Raw genomic sequence first — 25,097 nt, 5'->3', positions numbered from 1 at the left:
TAGCATACCATTTAAATGAACCCTGCTTTGAGCCTTACATTGAATATCTGTTTACATAGCCATAGATTAAAGTTAACAATATAATCCTGAAAGTTCGACAACACAGTTTGCATTTGATCAGAAACAGTCAAGTGTCAAAAGTTCTTGAGCAAGGGAGTGATAGGATGAAAATGGTAAATGTTCCATTGGCATAGTCTGGAATATGTAGAGATGAAAAAATGGATGAAGCTTTTTATAATGGTACAGATACTGGGTACCTGGATCAGATAACAGAATGAGATGACTGAATTCAGAGAACACTATGAAGGAAGAGTTGAAAGGACTTGGTGAGAGAGGGAGGCAAACCATAAAAGATTCTTACATACAGAGAACAACCTGAGGGCTGCCGGAGGGGTGTTGGGTGGGGAATGGGCTAAATGGGTGATGGGCATTAAAGAAGGCACTTGTTGGGATGAGCACTGGGTGTTATATGTAAGTGATGAATCACTAAATTCTACTCCTGAAATCATTATTACACTGTATGTTAATTAACCTGGATTTAAATAAAATTAGAAAATTAAAAAAAAAAAAAGAAAATGGTGGAGCCGGGACTCAAACCAAGGTCTCTTTGACACTGATATCCTTTAAACAATACTCCATTGCCCTTGGTGGGCTAGAAGCAATTTATTAATCCATCTCCTTTTGGATAAGTTGCATCCAGTACTTGATTGGAAAGGAAGAAAGGGTTATAAATGTAAATTTTTCTATCTCTAACAAAGTGTGCATGATCTTGCTTAAACCAGTCTTATGCTATGTAGCAAGAAATTGCTAAAGGACGGGATACTGGTAAAGCTTAATTCCAAGAAATTCTACAATTGCTTTAAAAAAAAAAAAAGGACTTGGTGACAGACTGGCCCTGGTAGATGGGGAGTTTATCATTGTTTATTGATAGCAGAATGAGGCACAACAATCCAAATAGACCCTGGACCTCCAGGAACTTAAATAAAGGAAGCAAGTTTTTAGGGGAACAAAAGCCCTTTAAAATACAATCACCTCTTCTAGCTTATCATCAGAACCCTTTGTTGATTAACACTTAGCTAACCATAATCTTGGAGGCATCAGTGAGTGTCTTTAATAAACTAATGATCTGATTGACATTACTTCCCAACTGGGAATTCCAAAGAGTTAACTTTCTAAATTGGGACATTCATGGAGTTAGTTTTCCCAATAGAAAATATGCAGAAGAGAAACATGAATCCCATCTCTTGGGTTATTAGAGAGTCACTGGCCCTTCTCCAATTGGAGAGAATTTAGAGTTGGACTGACATGAGGATTTCATGCTCATTACTTGAGAGTTTTCTTTATTTCAGTCAAGCTATGAAATCTGGTACACTCAAGCATGGATTTAGACCTTGACTTTGAGGTTCTTTTTTTTTTTTTTTTTTTTTGTTGTTATTTTTTATTTAGAAAGCGTCAAGGAGACTAGTATCAGCCCAAGATGGTAGCTTTCAACATTTTGTTTTTAAAAAATTCTTTCAAGCGAGGCACCTGGGTGGCTCAGTTTGTTAAAGCATCCGACTTTGGCTGAGGTCATGGGTTCCAGTGGTCTGTGAGTTTGAGCCGCACGTCAGGCTCTGTGCTGACAACAACAGAGCCTGGAACCTGCTTCAGATTCTGTGTCTCCCTCTCTCTCTCTCCTTCCCCCGCTCATAGTCTGTCTCTTTGTCTCTCTCCCTCTCTCAAAAAAAAAAAAATTAAAAAAAATAAAAACTAAATAATTCTTTCAAGGTATCAGAAGTTTTCCTATCTGGATATAAATTAATCAGATGACATTTAGTTGAAAAAGCACAAGGCCCATCCTGTTGGTGTCTCTTTTAAGTAACACTATTCTCGCATATCAGGGTGTTTGTATGGAGCTGCTGAAATAGCTCCCATGCATCTAATTTAACCGTGTGACTGTCTAGTGTGCACGTGCACAATTGGTTCTCAGCAAAATTGTGAGGCAGGGAAGTGTCTGTTGTCATTGTTGCTTTCCTTCAACTTTTTCTATATGTGATACCTTTGGGTAGTATTTCCCTCTCCCTCCTCCGGGCCCTAATGTTTCCCGTATTCTCTTTGCTCCCTGCTCTCAGTCCTTGTTCAATGGAAAGACTCGGGAAAACTTCATTCACACTAAGCATTAAATGAATATTGAGGTTAACTTTTTAAAAACAATCTCTCTCACGGTGTTGCTGTTGTTGTTGTTGTTGTTGTTGTTGTTGTTGTTGTCGTTGTTTTGGCATCTCCACAGGGGAGTCGGTAGGAAGTCAAGGATTTGCCTCCAGTTATGCCCAGCATGGACAGCACAGTGGGAGGGGGAGGTAATTGATTCCAAAGTCCAGTCAAGATGTTGCCTGGAACAGTGGTTCTCAAATGCTGCTTTGCAGACCTGGTCTGGCTTTGATGAAGTTTTCACTTGTCTGATGTGAAACAAAAGAAATAAGGGCATGGAATCCCCCTGGAGTTTTGCCAGCCAATGAGGTGAGGATGGCCTTTGGGAAAATAGTGGCTGGGAGAGACTTTTTGAGCTCTTTCAAGTCACCGTTCCCGACTCTGACCCGACCTCCAAAGCTGCCTCCACACGCCGCGACAACGAGCAGTTGAAAATCCCTCATAGGTTGGTGGCAGTGGGGGGGTCTCCTGTATTTACATCTTTTACAAAGCACAGAGGTGAGAACCACGGTAGAAACTTTATCATCAAATACTATAAAGTCAACAATACAGTATCTGTAATCATTTTGAGTTTGTTATTCTGATATCTGATGAAGGTTCTTTGAGATGCAGTTGGATTTACTGGTTGGTATCTGTCCCTTGAGGCCACAAAGGCCAGAAGGGAAGTCAGTGTTTATTGAGTACATAAATGCTTCTACTTGCATCATCTCATCAATTTAGACTGGCAACAACTCTGTGGGGAGATGCTATTCGACCCATTTTACAGATGTGGACCATTGATTGGCAAAGGGAGGCTAAGTAACTTGCCTCAAATCAAGCAGTTAATAAGCAGTAGGAAGGGATTCAAAGACAGGCCCTTGGGGCTGTTTTTCCTTTATTACCCATTTGGAGGCAGGGTCCATGTAATGAGAGACAAGCATGATTGTTTCTGAAAGCAAAGAACTTCCTCAGTAGTCATAGGAAATGATGGAGAAAAGTTAGTTCTGATTTGCTTTTATAGAGTGGGAAAGAAGAAAAGTTGAGTTAAGTTTTATTTGGTGGTGTGCTGAATATACTTCCAACATATTCTTTTTGAAGCAAATGTTTCTTATAAGCTAAATAAGTAAAAATATTCTTATAAAAGAATAAATTGATAAGAGCTACAATAATAGTGGCTAGATGAATGTTTCTAAGAAACATAAAACCTGTCTTTAAGCTGAATCAGATCTCTCTGTGTGGGGAAATATCATTCAGGCTATTTGATGTGTGATCTTGTTTGCCTCATTATTACAGGTACTGGTTGAGGCGATATGACGATTACTATTAATTATAAAGCATTGGCAATCTGCTAGATATACCAAGTCACTGCCTGCATCCATATCCATATCTGTACTTTTAATTTTATGGGTCCTGAAAAATCTAATGTGTATTAAATTTTCACATATCTAATGTTTTTTTTAATGTGTATTCATTTTTGAGACAGAGAGAGACAGAGCATGAATAAGGGAAGTTTCAAAGAGAGAGGGAGACACAGAATCTGAAACAGGCTCCAGGCTCTGAGCTGTCAGCACAGAGCCCAACGCGGGGCTCGAACTCACGGACCGCGAGATCATGACCTGAGCCAAAGTCGGATGCCCAACCGACTGAGCCACCCAGGCGCCCCTCACATCACTAATGTTTAACAAGCAGGAAGCAAAGTTCCAAAAAGCTTTTGAGGTGTCTCCAAATAATGTGGTTCTCTAACAAGAACCAAGGTATACAGGATTTTTAAAAAAAAGTCTTTTTGATACATTAGTAATGCGAGTTGGCAGCCTTATATCACTTATTTCTAAAAATAAAATATGAATCTCGATTTAGATTTAAAATGAAAGTACTTAAAGAACTTTCATGCCTAATTTTTTTTACTGATATTTCATATAGAAAGTGTTTGCTTTGATGGGGAAGTAAAAGAGAAACATTTCTTAAATTCTGAGTTAAATGAAGAAGGAAAACCCATGAGACATGAGGTTGTGGCTGCACTAGGGAAATCTCTCTTAACTGGCATGGGGATAACTAAGTAATCAGAAGCAATGATTCTCACTCTGCCTACTGTCTGTATTATTCAGATGAGGAACAATACCTTCAATGCCCACCATCATACACATATGCACATATTCACATACAGGTGCCTTGTCCCCCATTACCCCTTTGGTTGGGTTTATGGTGAAAGGAACGGAGAAAGTGAACCCAGTTTTATTAAGCATTTATTATCATTACTGATTATTTCCTAGGTGTCAGGCTTCAGGCTAAATGAACTGACATGTGCATTCCTTTACTAAGAACAAGTTTTCGAGGCAGGGAATATCATGCCCATTTTGCAGAGAAGAAACTACGTCTCAAAGAGATTATGTGGATTGTTCATATCAAAAGGTGGCTGACTTGAGCCCTACAGAGGCTTGTATTGACCCTCTTTGCCTTTAGTGGTTAGGAGCCTTCCCAGGCAAATGGTTCCAGGAAAATTTTTGCATGAGCCTTGGCACATGTACCCATTGCCCAAACTCATTTGCCTCTTAAGTGTGCATTTGTTCCTGAAGGGTGATCTCTAGGACACTCACGGGCAGGATAGCTACACAATTTGCAGAGACACAGTGCAAAAAGTGCAGGGCTACTTATTCAAAAATGATTAAGAATTTCAAGTATTATGGATAGAACATTAAACCAGGAGCAGGGTCCACCAGAGGGAAGGGCTCTGTGTGTCTGCACAGACACATGCCCATGGAGCCAGCTCTGACTGCAGAGAATGCAGTCAGATGGAATGGATTCTGGACAAGGCTGACTCTTGGGTTTCTGGTTGGGGAGCAGAGTGGGGCTTGGAAGTGTCCTCTGAGGGTGGCTTATCTCTGTCCCGAGGTCTCCTCTGTGTGGAAATCTAGACTCTTCCTACCAAGGATCTGCCTCCAATTATGCCCAGGATGGAGAGCACAGTGGGGGGGAGCGGGGGGGGGGGAGGTAACTGATTCCAAAGTCCAGTCAAGATTTTGCCTGGAACAGTGGTTCTCAAATGCTGCTTTGTAAACCTGCTCTGGTTTGACGAAGTTTTCACTTCTCTGATGTAAAACAAAAGAAATAAGGACATGGCATGAAGTGTTTTGGTGTGTGTTTGCTTTTGTCTCTAAAGCTAAATTTATCCAATATAATGGACACTCTTCTACGATCATTTTTGTCTTCAGATTTGGGGACTAACATGTTCTCTCTGTCATAAAGAGAAGCTAATGATAGGTAGTTATTTTGACTCATCTTCACTCACCGAATAAAAAGGTGGACACTCTAAGGCGTGATTCCAAATGTTTTGAGGAACATTTCACTGTTGCATGAAGTACAAAAGTCTGGGAGCCCATGGACCAGAAAGTGAAGAAAAGCAGAGTAGTATAGAGAAGAGCCCCAGGCTGTGAGTCACCCCTTAATCTTAGGAGACTCCTTTCTTTTGTCGGGGCCCTTATCCTTTGCTCTACACGGAGTCCTGGAGCACATGATAGCTTAGCCCCATTCTCCAAAAACTCTGACCCCATGGCCTCTCATTGCTAAATAACAGTGAGGATTTGGACTTACAGTCCCACTTGGTCCCATGTATCTTATTCATGGAGAAACACAGAGCGGACAACTTAAGGAAATCTGAAACAGAATAACCTCAAAGGCAACTCAACAGCTGTTCGATAGATGCTGAGGCGAGCCCATAATAAAATGTACTATGGCATGTCATAATGGTTGGAATACCAGTAAGAAAGTTCTATCTTAAGTTCCATTGACTTAGTCTCATTGTGTTTGCAAAACAGGCAGTGAACATCTGCTTATCAAAAAAAAATCCCTTTAGATTCCTTCCCTTATATTTGATTCTTTCAAAGTTCCTTAGGATACATTTTACTTTGTCCATTAAGCCCACTGTGGCATTTTGAAAATGAGTTATTTTTGTAAATAATAGCACGTTAAAGATTATGATAAAATGATCTGCCAATTTAGCATACAGCCTTAGTTGCTGCCCCGCCCATAACAAGCATTCAATCACTATTTGGTAAACAAATATATTTTAATAAAAGTATACTTGCATTTTGATTTTGTCACATTATAAGCATGACTAGTAAACTGCTTTCCTTTTTAAAAAAAAACAAAAACAAAAACACAAGCCAAACTTGCCAGAGAGAGGGTCTCTTGCATACCTACTGCACCATCTACTTTGTTCTTCTGGAATCGTCAAAACAAACTTAACTGCTCTCAGGAACTCCGATCCAATATCACTGTCAAAATGTTTTACAACGATTTGGCCAAATGTTTGTGGAACAGCTGTGCTACTAGTCTGCCTGAGTCATTTTCCTTCTTTCCTTTTGGCCCAATCCTGTGATTCATCATTCTGCTTTTAGAATATTTGCCTATTTTTAAAACCAGTCAAAGAAGGCAGCCACTGTTTGAAAGTAAACACACCACGCATCAACTCAGGGCAGCTATGCAAGCAGCTTCACAAGCCCTGAAGTTTCTGGCTGCAAGGGTGCTAGCTAAACCAGATGGCATCAGGCAGTGGAATACAGGACCGACTTTCAGACTTGGTTGTCTCCTTACATCTGTCTTTGGTTTTCTTATTTCCGTTGCCATTTCCTGCTTGAATTAATCCAGCTTGAACCCGTTGTTTAACAAAAGTCTTATTTTTATTCTGCTCGTCGTTATGACGTCCATTACATGTTTCTATGCCAATTAATTAGACTTTGTTTTCAAACTCAAGAAATCCAGTCTGAAACGTTATCTGCAAAATTATCAGCATGGTTACATAGAAGCGCCATGGTTTAACTATAGATAATGACATAGATTTCTATAATACACTTTATTAATTCTGGGTCAGACCAGTATTTGCTATTTGCTTGACCATAGTAAAGCAATTGAATAGCTTTCTTCTTTTTTATGATTGAGCAGGAAGGAGTGTGACCTTCACATGGAGGAACGTGGATTAAATCCCAAGAAGCCTTGAGCTCCATTCCTGGCTGTCTTTTGGAATTCTAGAAGGCACTGTCTATTCTGGTACTTTATAGAAGTGGTTTCTCCTTCTAACGAGTGCCTGTTCATCTATGATTATTAGATGCCAAAGTATAATATGTTCCCATTGACCTGTGCCAAATTGCCCTGGCCTTGAACTCAATGCACTGACATAATCAAGATGTCTGGGTCTGGGTTATTGATATTTTATTGAAGTAAATTTAAGTGAACCTTAGACCAAAATCAGTTTTAGAAACTATAGGTTTTATAATGAAGGCTACCTGTAAAGGATCCATAGCAACAAGTGAATATTTCTGTCTTTTGTCCAATGCTTTTCAGATGAAGGGGTGTATTTAAAAAGCCACAGTATTTGTCAGAAGTCATTCTGAGTAGGAAGAGAGTACTCAAAAGGGCCTGAGGATTGGGTGTCCTCTTGATTCAATCCTCTAGGCTGCAGCAAGGGTCTTGGGAGCATTTCTCCATTTCTGCTTCCTCTGGGAAGCTGAATAGTGTTAAATGGGAGTATTATTATACTACGCTTGACTAAAATATACCAGAGGCTGTTAATTGCTGTGACCCTTGAGGTGTTTGGCAGAGGCAAATACTGTCCTTGTTTGAATTATCTTTCTGGTAATTCTCTTTGATGCCTTCAAAGAACTGTAATGCCTAGAAGCCAGGAGCTTCATTTTGCTCTGGACTATGTTATCAGAGAGTAGGGAGAGAAGACTTGTTTCTGCATTGGGTATGGCCCATATCACTTGCTCTTGTTCAAACAGAACATCACATTTTGGGACACCTGGGTGGCTCAGTCGGTTAAGTGTCTGACTCTTGATATCACCTCAGGTCATGATCTCACAGTTCATGAGTTCAAGCCCCGCGTCGGGCTCTGTGCTGATAGCTCGGAGCCTTCTTGGGATTCTCTCTCTCTCCCTCTCTCTCTGCCCTTCCCCCCCCTCCCAAAAGAAACATTGAAAAAAAAAACCAAAATAACAAATAGAACGTCACATTTTTATAAACAAATTTGGTTATGGTAGTGAGATTATAAAAGCCATGATATTTCCTTTCTTTGTTATAATTTAAAAGAGATTTGGCTTTTAAACTATTCTTTTTAATGTTTATTTTTGAGAGAGAGAGAGAGAGGCAGAGCACGAGAGGGGGAGGGGCATAGAGAGAGAGAGAGAGAAAGAGAGAGAGAGACAGAATCCGAAGCAGGCTCCAGGCTCTGAGCTGTCAGCACAGAGCCCGATGCGGGGCTCCAACTCACAAACTGTGAAATCATGATCTGAGCTGAAGTTGGATGCTCAACCGACTGAGCCACCCAGGTGCCCTGATTTTTAAACTATTCTTAGTCTATGTTTCATTATATTCTCATAGTCAGCTGCCCTGGGATAGGTGTTGTCAACATGGAGGGGATGGGAAATGAATGGCCCCACAGAGCCAGAGTCTGCCCAGAGACATGAGGTCCTGCTGACAAGGGACTGTCCTCAGGTGGCATGGCAGGGTCAGCAGTGTGTCCTTGAGGAGATTTGGGGCTGATTTGATTATTTGAGGCCAAACTCCTCTCAGGTTTCCTCTGATGCTTCTGAGACCATCTTTTGATCCGGCAACATCTGCCTATTGTCAGACAGTCAGTTTAAGGCAGCTGAGGACAGAGCGGCCATGGCTCTCTTCGCTCACGCTCTCCCACATCCAGGCAGTGATCTGGGCCTCAGATGGGGACTACCACCTGGTGTGTTGAGAAGAAACGCTCTGACGGGGTTGCCGCCTGTTATCAACTGTAACCCAGAACGAGGCTCTGCTTAACTGCCTGGTGGTGGTGGCTTGTGGTAAAGACATCAAAGCTTGCCACGTCACAGAAGAACTTCTATTTTTCACTAACACGTTCTTCTGTCCCATTGAGGTTGTCTTGGTTGCCTCATTAGCACCTTGTTAAAGCACTTTCTGGCATACCATGTAATCTGGCTTTGGCCAACATGAGAATACTGAAGGACAAACAATACTTCTTAATTGTAGAGCTACCAGACTGAACATTTGAGGATTCTGGTATTTGTTTGCAAAATGTTGGTCAGGCCAACTATGCTCTCCGTGGTTCTGTTTGTACCAAAGGTGAGCAAAATTGTCTTCTGTCCTCTATCTGTCCCCACCGGGAGTGATGAAAATATACATCACACGAGTCTAAAGACGGTAAGAGCGGAACATCGCCCGTGAGAGAAAGAGCTCTATAGTGAAGAATCATTTTATTTTCATGTTTTAGATGATACACCTCCTGAAGACTCCATTCCTCTGGTCTTCCCAGAATTAGACCAGCAGCTACAGGTAAGGATATTTCCAGAGTCTTTCTTTTTTCCTCCTTACTTTCACAAATTATAGTGAATGGACAAATGGCATAATTGAGAAAAGACTGACTTAGAGACAGAGCGGGGAGCTTTCAAGTCATGAAGCCTTGCATTTCTAGAGCTCCAAAGTCTAAGTGAAATATCAGTGAAAGCAAGCTTCTAAAGAGCTTAAGGAGTTCTGGAGCCTGGGAACAGGGCTTGTACCTACTCTCCTTTGCTGAGGATGTCCCTGTGCCATTGCAGTGATGACCCATTTCGAATTGGTGATTTAGTGGTAAACTGTGCAGATGTTACTTGTTATGGGGCAGGGGAGTGGGGAAGACTTCAGAATAATCTTCCTTTGTCTCCTCCACCCCAACCCTTCTCCACTCTTCTGACAACCTTTTTTAAAAATTTTTTCTTTAACATTTATTCATTCTTGTGACACAGAGAGAGAGACAGAGTGCAAGCAGGGGAGGGACAGAGAGACAGGGAGACACAGAACCTGAAGCAGGCTCCAGGTTCTGAGCTGTCAGCACAGAGTCTGATGCAGGGCTCGAACTCAGGAACTGTGAGATCATGACCTGAGCCGAAGTCAGATGCTTAACGGACTGAGCCACCCAGGTGCCCCTGACAACTTTTAATAAAATATAATTGTTTTAAGTTAAACATTCTGAAAACTTTCTGGTTTGATCCATGGGAAAAATATTTTGTGTGCATAGTTTATGGATGATCTATCAAAGGGATCCCATTTTAATACACCAGAATTATTTGAAGGGAATTAATTTGTAACACTTCAATTTTCTTTAGATGACATATGGTGATGCCAGGCAAAGATGGCTGTCTGCCTGAAATATTTGGATACTGGCCTTGGGTCAAATGTTCTCTTGAGTGCCTCACTTTGCAGTTACATCTAGACAAACCTAATAGGGGTCTTGAATCCTGCACGTAGACATTTGTTTCATCTCTTACTTGTTTTTCTCTACGTATTGATTTTGAATGCCTTTAGGAGGGGTCTGCCACCCCCATTTCCCCCCAGGTGTGATGTTCCCCCTTAACACCCAGCAGCTTTTCCCATTCGTGGGTGTGACTGGCATCCTGAAGTCATTTGCGTTTGGGAGCCCTGGTCCTGCACAGCCCTCGACAGAGGTGGGAAGAGCCCTCATGCAAACCCAACCGAAAGTCTTTTCCGTTGGCTCCGGTTCTTATCTCAGTCCCAGGGCCCTGAGTTAAAAACCTGGAAGTAGCCACGTCAGAAAGGAAGAGCTGGTCCTCCAGTACCGGAGTGCTCTCTGAAAAAGCAAGCCAGCACCACTCAGGTGTGACTAGGTGTGAGGAGTCCTCGTTCTTACCTCTGCCACAGTCCTGGGCATTGTCACGGTGCTCCGGCAGAGAGCCCACTCCACAGAACAGTATCAGGTATACAGAGATTCCTGAAGATTGTCTCTACTGTCTCTAAAATTTCCTCGCAGGTATCAGCCATCTTGTCTCCTCCTTCTGCCCCCCCCCCCCCCAGGGTCTTTAACCCAGCTCTCCTGGTTCCTGATATCTAACCATATCCCCCAACATCACTTCTTTCCACCAGGGTGAACAAACCAGCTCTCTGTTTCTGTCTGGCATTTTCCACCACACACACTCCTTGCTTCCATTCTGTCCTCACAGGAGGGCTGTGTTTGTGCTGCTGGTGGGATGGTTGGGATTGTAAGATAATAACTAGATTTTTTCCCCCCAAGTCCTAGTTGGTTTTTTTTTTCTACTTCATTTTACTGTCACCTCAAAGCTATTTTATTATCATGGGAGTTAGATAAAAATGAATAAACATGTTTTGGAAATAAAACGGTAAAAACATATTCAGGTTCTGGTTCCTCCATCAAACTACGGATCATTAATTCTCCTTTTTTGTATTGACAAAAATTTTTTTTTCTCCCTTCGGGAACATTAATGATCTTGCCTGGCTCACAGATCATTCTTCACAGGATTCATAGCACCCTTGGCAATTCTCCAGACAGTTTTTCTGTTAAAGCCTTGCAACATCCATTTGGATTTTATGGTTTTAATTCCATTTGACATATATTAGAAATTAAGTCTATTTAATTATCTTAGTCCAATGAGACTATTTCATGTTCATTGATGAAGTTAAGCAGGTGAGAGGCTGCTTTCTGGCTCCTGGGTTTTGATTCCCCCCCTGACCCGCCCCATCCCAACCCTTAAAATATGGTATTATTTAAGCCTTCACGAATGGAGGGAACATTCTTAGCTTTATACCTAAAATCATTTAAGTAAGTGCTTGTTTGTTGGGTAAAAGGTATGACTGAGTTTGTTATAAACATTTGCCAGTTTTCAAGCCATTTGGTTAGGGTCACCTCTGTCTGGGTCTGTTGCCTGCTACCTTTATTCTGTCTCCAGTGCATGAATGACGAAAATACAAGACAGTGAGACTGGAGAGGGGAAAGCTCATACAGGAAATCACTCTTAAAGCAGATTCTTCTCTCCATGCTTAGCCTAGGCATATAAATTTAAGCCATTCCGCAGCAGGAAGTCTCTGTGTTGAAAGCAATGAAAATGCTTTATGTACAAAAGGCACAATCCATTCTGCAGAGCAGGCCGACTTCACAGTCAGTGTCATGTGCTTTCATCACATGGTAATGGCTCTTGGAATTTTACCGACCATCATAGTCCTCTACGGTAGAATAAAAGTTAGGTTACAAAGGCATATGAAGTGCCTTGTGGTTGTCACTATTTGCTTGAGGATAAACTGACTCTTGATTATCTCTCCAGGAGCCTTCAAAACTTGCCAAATGAAAACTAAATGATGCCAGGTGATTATTGCCGGCCCTGCTCTCTGCAGAGCCTCAGATTTAAATCCCGCCATGCATGTCGAGCATCGCTAGGCCAGTGATGCTTCCCCGCAAATAATCTCATCTGAGCCTTGCCAGGATTGTGTGAGCTATTATGTCTCCACTTTAGAGATGAGAAACCTGAGGTCAAATTTTGGTCTAAATGAATTTTCTATTTCTGACTAGATCTCGGATTCTGAGTCTAGGTAGCCTTCTTTCCCTTGCACCTTTTGTGAAACCTACGGGCTGTTTAAATTACTTTGATAGGTAGAGATTTTTTGTTCTGGTTTGCAAGGTTGCCATAGTGTGGTTATAGAACCTTGCAAAACCTGTTCTGACTTTCTGATATCCATTACACATTCTTGTGTTGTTTATAAAATGGAGCTATAAAGTATCTATTTGGTAGATACTCTATCACCAGTTTGACCCCCTAGATTTTTCTGTTGCTTTGCCAAGAATGTGGACATGTTTGAGCATGTAATTCGTGTGGCTTCTATTTTCACAGAAGCCAAAAAAAGCCCTGTGCAAGAATAGCAGTGACAAACATTTCTCTTGATGTCTCTATTAATGCAAAATGTTGGGCAAGAGACTTTGGGGTAAGGTAGGTGTTAAAATGAACATCTCTTTATAATGTTCATTTGTGGGCCTTCAGCCTCAGCCCGGGGGCAATGGGTAGGTTGATTCTATTTTATGTGGATTCCTTTCCTGGAACTTGGTTTCTAAATTCTCTATGCCTAGTAGAGGCAGTATTTGGGCACAGCTGATGTAGCACAGCCAGTCCAAAGAAAAGAGGCTCAATTCTATGTCCACTTCTAAGAATGAATGAAAAATCACTACTTTTCCTTAGACCTTGGTTTCCTTCTATTTGGAAAGGAGATAATGCCTGACCTCCTTCTTTATCCTGAAGGATGGTGTGAGTCTGCACCACATTTGTCTTAAAATTTAACCACGTTCTTATGCTTCGGAGATCGTCGTTTGACCTATAGATGATCGAAAGCTAAGCTGCAATATGGTCTTAAGTGCACTGGAATGAAAATATGCTTTTATAATCGGGCAGGGAACATGTTAACCAGTACGTTGTAACAACTTCCTAATGGGACTCACAATGGCTGGAGCACGGGTATTGGCATTGGGTTGGCCTGAATTTGGATCTCAGCTCTACACCTACCAGTTTCGTGATTGATATTATTTACTCTCTCTAAACCTCACTTTTCTGAACTGCAAGGTGGAGACAGCAGTATCGATCTTACATTGTTATTGTGGGAATTAAATGTGAGAATGAGTAGATATAACACAGTGCTTGGCAAAATGATTGCTCACTTAATGTTAATCTTCTTCTCTGGTGAAATTGTGTTTTGAATGATGTATTTAAGAATTAACAATTTGTCTTTATATGTATAACATGATAAGAGAAGCATCTCTTTGGATTTTTGAGTTAGGGATAGAGGTTCTGATGCTCTCTCTTTTCCATTAAGCTAAGGTACTTGGAAAACAATATGACTTTTTTTTTTTAAGTCAAATTGAGCAATAGCTTCAATCCTCCTAAAGTCCTCCCATCTAATCTGAGAAGACAGTGACAGGTGTCTCTGTGGTACACACTGAACTTGCTTTTTCTCAGACAGAGTCTGGTGAGTCCAGAAACTGATGTCACCTCCACAAATAAACAATTTCCTAGCTTCAGTTGTGTGCCGTAAGATCTTGTTATCCGAGTAGTCTCTTCAGAAATTTCCTTTGGGTCTTGCATCAGTGTATTGCTTGATATCTTGGGAAAGACAGTGAGAGAAAACGGAGAAGTCTCAGCATTCCAGGATTCTGCTACACCAGTCTTGAACATCCATCTGGAAATGCAATTAAGAAATAATCCCATGGAAAACACTGAAAATGTCTGCATTTTCTCATACACATGTTGGAAAGTATGGTATGGTTGTCTGTTGGCTGCTGTGACCACACAGAAAATATACACACATACCTTGGAGCTTTACAGTGGTAGGTGTACTTTTTTTTCCCTTTTTTGTGAAGCCCAGTAGTCGTCTAACAAGATGCCTTGTTGGAAAAGTCTGAGACACTCTTGAGTTACCGCTCTCTTGAATATTGCTTACATTAATAAACATGACTTAAATAGCCTTCAATTCAATGTTATATAAGATATGCAGTAAAATTACTAGCATTGACTCTGACTATAATGTAGATATTGTAGAAATGTCAATCCTTAAAATATTTTAGGGGTGCTTGGATGGCTCAGTCGGTCAAGTGTCCGACTTTGGCTCAGTCTGTGAGTTCTAGCCCGTGTCAGGCTCTGTGCTGACGGCTCAGAGCCTGGAGCCTGCTTGGGATTCTGTGTCTCCCTCTCTCTCTGCTCCTTTCCTCCTTGCACACACTCGCTCTGTCCCTCAAAAATAAATTAAGAAAAAAATTTTAAAAACATTTTAAATTCTAACATAACAGAGTTTTCCAATATTGCAATTAGTCCCATGTTTTTCCATTTGGTTTTTAACAAATTATATGTTAATTTTGGGACATTAAAATGCAATGTAAATTTGAACCAGATACCTCCCCCTGCCCCTCCCCCAATAAAGATAACACTGAGATTCAAGGAATAAATAAAAAATCTGCTCAGCAACTGTAGAATATTTAGCTTCCTAAATATATCCTCTGTGTGGGAAGCTGGGAGAGGAAAATTAAATTCTTACATCTCTTGAAGTGGATGGGGCCAGTAGTATTTGAAGAAGCCAAGTAGAAAACGGAAGCACTTAAGTTGGCTTTGCCCCCTTGCGGAGAGATGCTTGGCTGGGTCCTGTCCCACGGGGTGCTTTCCAGAAGACGGAGTCCATTTCAGGAGGAGATCTAAACCCGGGCAGAGAGCAGAGATGGGATGGTGTGGCTCAAGCCGGCATTCTTGGAACAGGAGCCTGTGGTTTCTCTCTTACTTCATCTTGTTAAATCTGTCCTGATGATTGGGGTGGAGACCAGGGAGAGTAGTGGCTCAGTCACACTGCCGTGTAATTTAAAGCCCTTACAAGCTTCATCCTCAGGCAGCAGATGGGGCTGAGCTGGAGGAAAGGAGGTGAGAAGGAAGTCCCGCTCCCGGACTCTGACCTCATCCAAACCCCCATCTGGGTCTTGGAAAAATGTGTTTCAAAGTTGGCTTGAGTCGCTGTTGGGAGACTATCTTAATTTAACCTTCTTAGAACTGGCTGCGTTGTGAGAAAACTAGTACCATGGCATTGAGTGAGTCTGAAGAGTTGTTTCTGTGATCCCACAGAATTCGTTCTCTGGTCCAGGAAGAATACCTTGACCTTTTCACTTTCAAATCAAGTATCTTTGGATTCCTTGTCTTTGGAATGCGATATTTCATTCTTCAGGCAAGAGGGTAGGACAAATGTATCCAGAATGTAGCATAATTATGGAGAAAATAAGGAAAATTTTTTCTCTGGATGTGAAAAGAAATTCACTGTCAACACAGAAGCATTTATTTATTGCTCGCCTGTTCCCAGCACGGAGCGAGGACTACAAAAACCTCTTGGAGGAGAACAGTCAAAATTAAGCAATGAAAATATGTGTTAATTTTTATTCCAAGAAGCAAATAGATTTTTCTCACCTGGTTACCACCAGTATTCTTTTACAATATTGTTTGGTTTTCAATGTGAACATGTGTTAAACCCTATCTTAAACCTAGGTATGGCTGATTAATTCATGAATGTCAATGTTTTAAATGTCACATGATAAAAGCCTTAGGATAGCTCCATTTTTACACTGGAAACCAGATTATTGTGCTTGAATTTTAGAAATGTTTCCTCAAACACTTTCATTTTCTTCAATGGATACTGTTGGTCATAGATTATCTCTTATTTTGAGGGGTTATAAGAAGGTAAGAGAGAGTCACTCTCAGTGAAGACCTTATCATGCTACACACACACACACACACACACACACACACAGAGAGAGAGAGAGAGAGAGAGAGAGGGAGAGACGTTATATCATAAGGCAATGACAGTGTTCTGTGTTATACAGAACAACATCTCATTACTTACAGTTTTACTTTTTTTGGGGGGGTATAAACCTAAATATCTTAAAATTCTTCATTCACCAGAATTCCTGCTGGAATGAGAACCATACGTATTTCAAAAATTCTTTGCTTAGTTTCTTTGCCTGGGATAACTGTCAAATGCCTTTTAAAGACAATAGGTCCTGCTGCCTGTTTTTTTTTGGGGTGGGGGGAGGCGTTGATTTGTCTAGTGATGTTTAGGGTTTGTGGTGAATGGTTCTGGATGTAAAGGGGTGAGAAATTTTAAGTTCCCTGGAGAGAAATTTGGGAAAGAAAGAGTGTTTGGGTGCAAATGAAGTGAACTTCAGATAGTGAGTCTTCATAGGAGTTCTTAGAAGATGAGGGAGGAACAGTGGAAAGATCTAATGACAATTTTTTTTTGCATTAAGTTTTTAAAAAATTTTGGTAAAAACACACAACATAAAATTTTCCATCTTGATAATTTGGAAGTGTACAGTTCAATAACATTAAGTGTATTCGCATTGTTGTGCAACTGGTCTCCAGAACTTTTTCCTCTTGCAAAACTGAAACTCTATACCCATTAAACAATGCCTCATTTCCCCCTCCCCCCAACCCCTGGCGACTAATGGAATGATTTTACGATGTTGTAGTGGGCTATGCAATATAACTTCCCTCCTTGCTTTAAAAAAACAAAACTATATTGCTCCTTAATGCGTTCATGCAGATTGTGAGGGCTTGAAGTGGAGCCCAGTTATATACCAGGTTGGATGAAGACAGAGCTCGCAGGAGCTAGAGGCTGGAGTAGCACCTGGCATCCTTCTACACCCTGAGATGCTGAACACTAAGTATTTTGGGCCTGTCCTTTTTTAATTGTGAGAAACCTTGAAAACAGCGTTATGTGTAAGTAGGCTGATCACCCTGCTAAGAGCATGTGAGGGTACTGAATATATCCGGAAATACTCCCTATCCTCATACACCCTTAGCAGCATGATCTTGCTACCTCTACATAATATTTTCAAATTTCCCACAATTAAGAAGTGCCAGTAAAAAAAAGAGCAGAGGAAGAAACTTCCCACTTAATAAAAAAGCATTGCAGGGGAGCAAGCTAAGGGGGAAAGAGACCCCTCTGTTCTTAAGAAAATTGTGAACGTAACTTTCAGTTTCGCTTTTTGATGACATCAGGGGATATTTCTCCCTCTACACGGCTACTTTCATTTATTTCCTCTTAAGACATAAAGCCTTTGCACAGAGTCCTAGAATCTTTTGGCTGTCACATAGGTTAACTATGCTGAATTTGTGGCTCAGGGACCTCGAAGTGGTGGCAAGTTTTGGCATGGACTGAATATAGCTTATGTGATGTTCGTAAGGACAGGAAATGGGATGCGTAGAGTCTTAGGGCCTTTCAGGAAGGACACAGGGCACAGATGATTTAATAGCGACTTGGCTAAGGTGTCCGGAGTAAATTGTTTTCATTCTCCTTACTGTTATACTTGGTAATTTGCCAGGGTAACAGGTGAAAATTGATGAGAGGGTGGTGATGTCTAGGACATAGGCCCAGAGGAGCCAGGAGTTCTGAATTCCTTTGGCAAGAGCTTTGCCTCATGGGGTGCATTATACGGTAATACTACAGGGCATTACTTTTCAATTTATTAGAATAAATAAAGAGATAATGGTTCCAACAGACTGAGTTTATGCTACGAATGTGTTTATGGGGCAGTAGGGAAAAATGCTATGTAATGTAGTTATTATTACATTTTCCATGAATTTGGACATAGGAGATGATCCACGTGAAGGTAAATTTCATGCAAATCTATTTTGAATTTTATTTCCTTTAGAAAATCTCTACTCAGAGGCCTCAGAATAAATAGGGATCATCTTATTTATCTGTCAAACTTTATAGGATTTTATAGAACTTTATAGAATTTTTATTACATCCTGGATGGGGTTGCTAAATAGAACACCCAAAGAAATCTTTGTCTTTAGTATAACGAGAGGAGAAAGAAGGAAGAAATGCATTACTTCCCAATTTCCTAGTGTAAAATTAGTGAAAATATGACCTAGTCAGGTACATACTTACCTATATAGACTGCTGTGAGAAAGGGATTAGAAGAGCCCATTTAACAGGAAAGTTGTATTTCTCAGATTTTATATACCATTTTCTATAAATAATTGAAAAGGGTGATTAAAAAACTCTTTAAAAGTCTATTAGCTACTGTTCCTTAAAGTAATATTTTTAATAATGTATTGCTAACTAGAAATTAGAATTATAAACCCAGGGAAAGTCAGTTCTTTAAAAAATAATTTCTAGAAAGAAGTAGGATTTTCAACACATGATGGGTCTGCAGGCTTGCCCTGTTCATCTTTGTTTTCCTTGTAGATGGGAGAAAAACAAAGACATAAATCCATGCTGTCTTTGACCTCACATGTTGTAAGCATTGTTTTACTTGGAGTTTGGTCTTTCATGGGATTTGTTAATCCTTGTAAGCTTTATTTCCAGTCCAGCATCATTTCTTCAGTTTGGATGCATCTCTCAAAAGAGAGCCTTTCTTGTAGGGTTACTCCACACTACAGGATGAGATTATGCCTCTGGGCTGCAGGAACAGAAAGTAAGGGGTAATTAAAGAAGACAGCTGAACTATTTCCCCACCACTGCCCTTCTTGAAAGCAGAGTTTGAGATTTCCGGGGAGAAGTACAGAATTATTAGAAGATCTAATTTTACTCCAATGCATGGCAAATAATAGATATGTCATGAGCCTTCCGGTTCTGGCTCAGGCCTGAGAATGCCCAACAATGACACTGGAAGATGAATGTGGAGAATATCAGCCCACCTCCCTATTTTCAGTCAAGCAGAATCAGCCAGACCCTGTCCAATGTTGACTGCCAATACTATTGTCCTGCAAAAAATCTCTCTCTAAAGAACATCAGTAGAGCAAAATCATTTATAATGTATTCCGATACAAAGAAATGGACTGATTTCTTGTTGTTGTTTGTGAAGCCTCTGCCGCCTTGTCATGACTCCGTGGAATCCATGCAGGTGTTCAAACAGCACTGTCAAATAGCAGAAGAATACAATGAGGTCAAAAAGGAAATCGCTCTGCTTGAGGAAAGGAAGTAAGTACTGTTTCCCTGAACCCTCTTACCTCTGAGTGATGTCTCCTGGTCATGGACTGGGGGAGGTGGGCACGGAATGGGCTGAACTTGAGGGTGAGAGGGAGGGGTGTGGGCAAGTGACATTCTATGGTTCAGAGGTTACTGGGAAACTTCCATGTTTTTATCACGTTTGACTATAGAAAGAATGCAAATGGAACTGCTGAGGATTAAAAGCTTTACTCTACGGAGTACTGAGATGAATAACAGGAGTACTTCCTACCCAAACCCAATTTTTTGATCATCATTTTTAGTTCAGGAAGGTAAAAATGCCCAAACAGCACCCAGACGCACACTATGTGCCCTGTGGATGTGCCCAAAGCCCCCAGAGCACTTTGGCTTCGAGTGAGTTTTAATGAATGGTTACATGGTGGCATTCCCACGTCAAGTAAAGAAGCCACTGTGACAGATCTTTGGAATAATGTAAATGTATTAACATTTTATAGTCCAATAGCCCGAGGAAGTTTTTTTATTTTGATAGCTCCATTACCATTCCAGTTCTACTGTAGGGAACTTTGGGTATCTATTAATTAAATTAATTAAAGCATTCTAATTTTAGTCACACTAAGCTTTTTCTTTCAGAATTATCATCCTTTTTAATTGCACTCGATTCTGCCAGTGTCTACCCCAGTGACCCCCATTCCTTCATACTTTCAAAGCACCAGACACTTTTCCATCCTAGCACTGGGTAGTTTGCACTTACACATTTATTAGTGGGATCTTTTGGTTAATAGTTGTGTCTCCTACTAAGTGGTAAACTACTAAGTGCTTTGAACCCGTGAAAGCAGGGCAAGTCAGGTGTTACTCACCACCATATTTCTAAAGCTGGACACAGTACATGGGATGTAAATGCTGAATCCATTTTTGTTGAGTGAGTGACACATAATCAGAACCTATTTTGATTCTTTAACTTCCTACTTTTCCCCCTCTTCCTCTTACTGATACATGATATATATTTATTACTTAGTTTTTAAATCAAAGTGAGTGAAATATGTTATGTTTTGAGAAATTTATAAAATTCTTGGGACTCTTTGAAGACCCCCCTCCACCCCCTAGATCGTGGTTGGACAGTACAACATGGTGGGGAGGAGTATGGGTTATGGGGTCAGACTTTGCACTTACTGTAAGACCTCGGATAACAAACCTTTCCTTACTGCCTTGCTGTGTTGTGCTTCAAATGTAAAATCATACCTGGACTTATGGCCAAAGGGGGTTAAAATATGTTTAAAAAATTTTTTTTAATGTCTATTTATTCTTTTTTTAAAAAATTTTTAATGTTTTTATTTATTTTTGAAGGAGAGAGAGAGAGACAGCATGAGTGGGGGAGGAACAGAGAGAGAGGGAGACACAGAATTCGAGGCAGGCTCCAGGCTCTAAGCTGTCAGCACAGAGCCTGATGCAGGGCTCAAACTCACGAACTGTGAGATCATGACCTGAGCTGAAGTCGGATGCTTAACCGACTGAGCCACCCAGGCACCCCTAATGTCTATTTATTCTTGAGACAGAGACAGAGCGTGAACAGGGGAGGGGCAGAGAGAGAGGGAGGCACAGCATCTGAAACAGGCTCCAGGCTCTGAGCTGTCAGCATAGAGCCCAACGTGGGGCTTGTACCCACGAACTGTGAGATCATGACCTGAGCCGAAGTTGGACGCTTAATGACTGAGCCACCCAGGCGCCCTGGGGGTTAAAATATGTTTAAGAGGAGATCAGAAAAACGCAACTTCTCCTCATATGTCTGAGACTTTCTTTTTGGTCTGAGAGTTTTCAGACCAAGGTGGTTGGAAGGCTCAGATTGCACATTTGCATACAGTCTGAGTCCTAAAAAAAGTTTCTTAAAGAAGCTGAAGAAGTTTACTAATAATGTGGCCTATAGTGAAATTAAAGGAGAATTTGTACAATCGATAACATATAAATGTGTCTGTGTGTGTCTGCGTGTGCGTGTGTGTGTGTGTGTGTGTGTGTGCACATGAACTATGCTGTTGAGGCAGAAAAAAGCCAGGTAATTCTGTATTTATTTGTAAACTCTTCAGATTGAAGGTAATGGAGGACTTGGCTTATTTTAATTAACCCATGTGTGGTTTTTTTTTTGGCAATGCAAAACTTACCCACTAAATTATATGTTCTGTGAGTTTATATTTTTTGTATGTTTTGTTAAAAAATATGATAGGATAATGATGTAAGAGTGACTCATCTGGTCTTTTGTTGAAACATATCCCTGCTGTTTCTGCATTAACTCATCTTATTTTTTCCCTAAGCCTATTTGAACTTTGGACTTGTCTTGAAACTAGGATATTGTCTCCCTCCCTCCCCAGCCCCCACTTTCTTCCTAAATAATTGGCTAGATGCATGGTAAAGGCCAAATTCTTTTGTTATCTTTTTTCCTTTCTTTTTAAGTAAAGTCTCTCAAATTCCTTTTTCTCCATTCCTTCTTGTGCTGTTTGGGGTCAGGACTTGCTGCTTCACATCTTGATCAATGTAATGTTATACCTGGTTTCCCTGCCTATGATTTCCTGTTGTTGGAAAAGGACACGGAGTTCTTGGCCTCGTTTGCAAGCTCTAGCCCCCTATGGCTTTACACCCCAGCAGAATGTTCTTTCTCATCATTGTCTTCAGCTACATTGACCTCTTCGCTTCTTCCTGCCTCTGTGACCTTGTTCACAGCAGCCTCTGGGTCTGGAGCACTTACTCCTTCCTCAGATGCTACCCTTGAGGAGAGCTTAGCTAATATCCCTGCCCAAACACTCCATGGGATTCATCTCTCTTCCTGGGTGAAAGAAAATACACTGAAATGACTCTTTTTGCACGTTTGTAGGCTGGGGTTATCAATAGTTATCCTTTTAACTTCACGTCCTGACTTTCTGACTGTGCATAGTTACCTACAAATGTGAATACCTTTGAATATCTCTTTGTGTCCCCATCACCGAACAGGGATTGCGCATAGGGTCAAACATGAGTGAAGGTGATTTTGAGTGATTGATTGTAGGATATAGTAATACCCTCTGTGTATACAAACAGTGTAACAAATGTGTCATTTGTAATTTATATGGTCCATATTTAAAATACAGAGTCAATATCAGCATTAAGGAATTGCTAAGGTAAATTAAAATAGGAAGTATGGTTATATCTTATATTTATAAATAAATGATCCTGGTCCTCCAAGTGTTATTGGTGATCATTGTTTCCATTAACACTTTACTGAAGTGGAAATTCATTACACAACAACTAATTTCCAGAACAGTGTTTAAGCAAGATAAATTAAGCCAAATGGATCTGACCCACGTAATTAACTCTCTGTTTTTTGGTGATTTGGATAAGAATTTCTCATCATTTCATACAGTGTGGGCGATTATGTTGGTCTCTGGTGATTGGCTAGCGTAAGCTAGACACAGAGAGATGTTAACTCAGGTATTTTAAATGAAAGTTTTTCTTTAGTAGAGTCAGGCAGGCACAGGTTAAGCTGAACTTCTCTCTCATCTCCAGAGGGGGTCACCCTGGATCAAGCTTGGGAGACCGCAGAGGGGAGCGAAGAGTTGATTATAATTATTATTTTAAATCATGTCTATTAGATAAAGAGAGTCCAACATTTTCTAGGACTATAAACTCAGCATGCAGTGAATTTAATTTAAAGAATCACTTCTGGCTTATGTGATGTATGAAAAGCTTGTTCTTACTTTTATTGGATTTTTTTCTCAATTGAAAAAAAAATGACAATTTTATTGAAAGCCTTAAAAACTTACCGAGAATTCTGACATCTTTCCAGGACTCCTACTATTATTTCTTGCCTCTTTCTAGGCCTTTTGAATGTGAATAATCTTATAGAATTGCATATATAGTAAAATGAAACATATACATGATTTTCTCAACAAATAGTATAAACTCTTAAAATATAACACATGCAGTTTTTTTTGTGGATGTAATGGAAAGAAGTGAGAGGTGGACATTGGATGCCTTCTGAAATTTATCATCCATATTTCGACAGCAAGTTAAGGTACATGATTAAGCTACAATTAGATCTAAAATTGAGATTTACAATTAGTAAAGGTTGCTTTGCTCCAGATAGGGTATTTTATCTTGTTCATAGGAGAAACCATTTGTCTTCTGTGTATATGAAACATTGTGCCAGGTGCTGTGGTGCTTAAAAGATTGACTTAGAATGTCAGAAAGAGAGATAGATTCTTAGAAAAGTCAGGATGAAAAATGTCACATAATTAAGAAAAAATAACTCCATGGGTTTCAGTACACTCACAGAGTTGTGCAGCCACCATTACAGTTTTAGGACATTTTCATCACCCAGGAAACCTCGTAGCTCCCGCTTCCCTCCCTCCCCCCGCCCCCAACAGCCACTGGCCACCACTCATCTACTTTCTCTCTATGCATTTGCCAATTCTGGATACGTCATATAAAAGGAACAATATGGTCTGTGGTCTTTTGTGACTGGCTTCTTTCACCTGACAGGATATTTTTAAGGTTCATCCACATTGTAGCATGTATTCCTTTCTCTTGTTGAATAATATTCCATTGCACGGAGAGTCCATACTTTATCCGTTCACCAGTTGATGGACATTTGGGTTGTTTGCCCTTTTGGTTATTATGAACATTTGTGTACAAGTTTTGGGTGGATGTATGCTTTCGGTTCACTGGGGTATGTGCCTTGGAGTGGAACTGTCGGGTCATGTGGTAAATCAACGTGTAACCTTTGGAGGAATTGCCAGGCTTTTTCTAAAGTGGCTGCACCCCTTCATAGTCCCACCAGAAATGTCCGAAGGTTCCGATTTCTCCTTATCTTTGCCAACACTTCATGCTAGTGAGTGCAAAATGCGGTCTCGTTGTTGTTTTGATTTATAGTCCCCAGACAGCTAGAGATGTTGAGCATCTTTTCATGTGCTTTTTGCAATTTTTATGTCTTCTCGGAGAAATGTACATTCAGATCCTAGCCCATGTTTTAGTTGGATTATTTCTCTTTTTATTATGGAATTGAAAAAATGTTATATAAGTTCGTGAGTTCAGGTAAAACATTAGAAAAGGATTTTCATATGGGGGTAACACAAAAATAGCAGACCTATATTTTCATATCTTTTGAAAAGACATAAAATGATGATTGAAGAAGCAACATCTCATTGAGGGGATAATATTGGAATTGGGGGAAAGGGAGCATATGTAATTTGTAATAGCATAGTCTAAAAATAGCCCTGTTCTGATTTGTTTTCAGTTGTGGCATTTAATTTGTCCCGAATTTTCCAATAACAATAGATTTTTATGTTTAACCAGAAACATTTATTTCTTTAGGACATTCCTGATGGCAGAGGTTTTTAAGTTGTATTCTGGGGACCCTTTCAAAGATTGGGGATGGAGCCAGTATCAGGCAGGGGACTGTCCAAAGGCCAACGAGAGACGGTCCCATTAGCTCTGTTTTATTTTCTTCACTTCAGACTAAGATTTTCCTTGCAAAAGGGCATCATGCTAGAAAACATTGAAAACCTCACTTTTATATTTGTTTTATATGTATTATATATATTTATATAATATTTTATTTTTAGCACTTATTTAAAAAAATTTTTTTTAATGTTTATTTTTGAGACAGAGAGAGACAGAGCATGAATTGGAGAGGGGCAGAGAGAGAGGGA

The 25,097-nt window shown here is 40.3% G+C and overlaps 1 protein-coding gene across 2 annotated transcripts in view; it reads left to right on the top strand.

Moving 5' to 3' along the window:
• Positions 1-25,097, top strand: part of MAP3K7CL (MAP3K7 C-terminal like) — a 38,052-nt gene that overhangs the window by 6,203 nt on the left and 6,752 nt on the right. Inside the window, exons 1-3 of one of the 2 annotated variants that reach the window (XM_043593778.1) lie at positions 9,013-9,273; positions 9,422-9,483; positions 19,322-19,437. In XM_043593778.1, coding sequence (XP_043449713.1) covers positions 19,355-19,437 — 83 coding nt within the window. In that variant the 5' untranslated portion in view covers positions 9,013-9,273; positions 9,422-9,483; positions 19,322-19,354. Of the gene's footprint in view, positions 1-9,012; positions 9,274-9,421; positions 9,484-19,321; positions 19,438-25,097 lie in introns of those variants that run through there. The other variant, XM_043593777.1, reaches the window with a different exon arrangement.

Source organism: Prionailurus bengalensis, chromosome C2 (genome assembly GCF_016509475.1).
Source record: "Prionailurus bengalensis isolate Pbe53 chromosome C2, Fcat_Pben_1.1_paternal_pri, whole genome shotgun sequence".
NCBI lineage: Eukaryota > Metazoa > Chordata > Mammalia > Carnivora > Felidae > Prionailurus > Prionailurus bengalensis.
This window is presented reverse-complemented; position numbering and strand designations above follow the sequence as displayed.